At 44.5% G+C, this 1,994-nt stretch overlaps 1 protein-coding gene across 1 annotated transcript in view; it reads left to right on the top strand.

Annotated features, from left to right (window-relative positions):
- The first annotated feature begins 605 nt into the window (after positions 1–605).
- The window catches only part of slit3 (slit homolog 3 (Drosophila)), a 220,166-nt gene continuing 218,777 nt past the window's right edge, over positions 606–1,994 (top strand). Inside the window, exon 1 of the mRNA XM_053429489.1 lies at positions 606–1,347. Coding sequence (XP_053285464.1) covers positions 1,157–1,347 — 191 coding nt within the window. The 5' untranslated portion in view covers positions 606–1,156. The remainder of the gene's footprint in view (positions 1,348–1,994) is intronic.

Here is a 1,994-nt window from a genome sequence, read left to right as displayed (position 1 = left end):
AACATTAACTGAATAAGTTGTAAGACAAGACTTAAGGTACATTTTGTGTGAAAGGTCTTATCAGTTATTTTAAAGTTTTGCTTCTATCAGCTTGCTGTTTGAACTTTTAAGGTATTTGCCACAAGAGTAAATGTTTACACCATAGTTACATATTCAGTTTGATTGATTTGTTGGCTCTTTCAGTGATAATCAATAAAGCTGATTTACCAGAGACTCCCTGGGGGATCATGGATTAAGCTTATTTGAAGAGATGGCTCCAAACAAAGTATGTGATCACAAAGTAGATCACATTAAAAATGATAGATGGGCCTGCGTGGTAAAATAAGATGAGTCGCTGGGAAAATAAGCTTCAAAATATGCACAGTGCTGGATGAGAGTTTGGAGATTTATTCTTGTGTGTGTGGGAAAGTATTAGAAGTTTATACACAAGAGTGTCTCTTGCTGGGAAGATAAGGGGACCAGTGAAAGTTAGTGGAGCACTCTCGTTGCTGGTGACATCAACAGAGAGAGAGGGAGGTAGAGAGGGAGAGAGGGAGGGAGAGACAGACAGGGAGGTTTTTGGAGGGGAAACCAAAGCGCAAATCTGCCTCTCTCACAACCTCCCGGCGCACCAGTCTCTCTCTGCTGCGCCACTACTCTCCCAACTTTTTTCTTTCCCGATCACAACTCCTCTGAAACTTTCACTTTGTATCACCCCCCCCACCCCCTACTCCCCCCGGCCGGCAGCGGAGGGATGTTCCCGGAGAAGAGGTTCAACTCCAGATGAGCGTTTTCACCTTGGGGAAGTTCAGGAGTCAGCCGGAGAACTTCTTGTGAATGGGGAGGCATTTGACTTTTACGCATCCAGCTCAGTGACGCACGCACTGTTAGATATTTTAAGTGTCGCATCCACCAATTCAAGTTCTCTCTCTTCTTCTTCAATGGCAGGGGAGCGTTTTAAGGGGATTGTTTCATGATCGAGTGTTTTCAGTGAAACTTTGCTGAACTTTTTTTTTTGCAGCAGCGGACTTAATTATATTTCGGCTTACATCACTTCTTCTTTTTTTAAATCCAACCGCAGAGCCCAGTGGCCTCTCTTGACCTTTTTTCGGGATCCTTACTCCCCTCCTCGGATATTCAATTCAACTTCGGTTTGGGAGTAATTTCAGTGGATATCATGCCTCGGACCGGAGCGGTGCGGCGGGCTGCGCTCTGCCGGGTTTGGGCTCTGGTTGTCGCGCTGCTGGTGATCGTTGGCTCGGTGGGTGGATGCCCTCACAAGTGCAGCTGCTCCGGGTCGCATGTGGACTGCCAGGGTCTGGGTTTGAAGACTGTGCCCAAAGGAATACCGAGGAATGCAGAGCGCCTGTAAGTGACAGTATCTCTATTAAACATCGCACCAACACGCATGGGACCTCCGAGATGCGCCTTTCTCTCCTGTGCGGCTGCTCACACGCGTTAAAGTCCAGATTCAGTTCGGGTTTGATGTTCAGAGGTGCTAGTGATGGAAGTTTGAAATCATTCACTAGTGAGTTAAACTTTCTCAAACTGCGTCTAAAGTGACTTGAGGAAGTCTCTGTAGAAACGTGCGCTTTTTAAAGAGTGATTCACCTGCGCAGAGATGCACAGATTTGTTTGAAATAAGTAGTTATCATGAACTTTTCACTCGTCTCCTTACTGCCTGATTAAAAGTGAAGAACATTTCAACCCAATGGAATCATTACCTCGCAAATGGTCCACTTTTATTTGCAGAACAACATTCATTAGTTGGGCTTTGGTTTGCAGTAGAATTCTCATTAGTTAACTTTGGCTTATGTCGGTTCACACCGCTCAGAAACTTTTCTCATTTCTTTTGCTATTAAATTCGGTCGTTGAAAGTTTTAAGAAGCCTTCACTTGCAGAGCTATTAAAGCCCAGTAAGGACTAATGAATTGGAGAATAATTATTATTTATGGAAAACAACTTCTCGGCAAGTATATCTCATATCTGAGAGTATTTACTGCCGCTTCTTGGCT

This window comes from Pleuronectes platessa, chromosome 8 (assembly GCF_947347685.1).
Source record: "Pleuronectes platessa chromosome 8, fPlePla1.1, whole genome shotgun sequence".
NCBI lineage: Eukaryota > Metazoa > Chordata > Actinopteri > Pleuronectiformes > Pleuronectidae > Pleuronectes > Pleuronectes platessa.
This window is presented reverse-complemented; position numbering and strand designations above follow the sequence as displayed.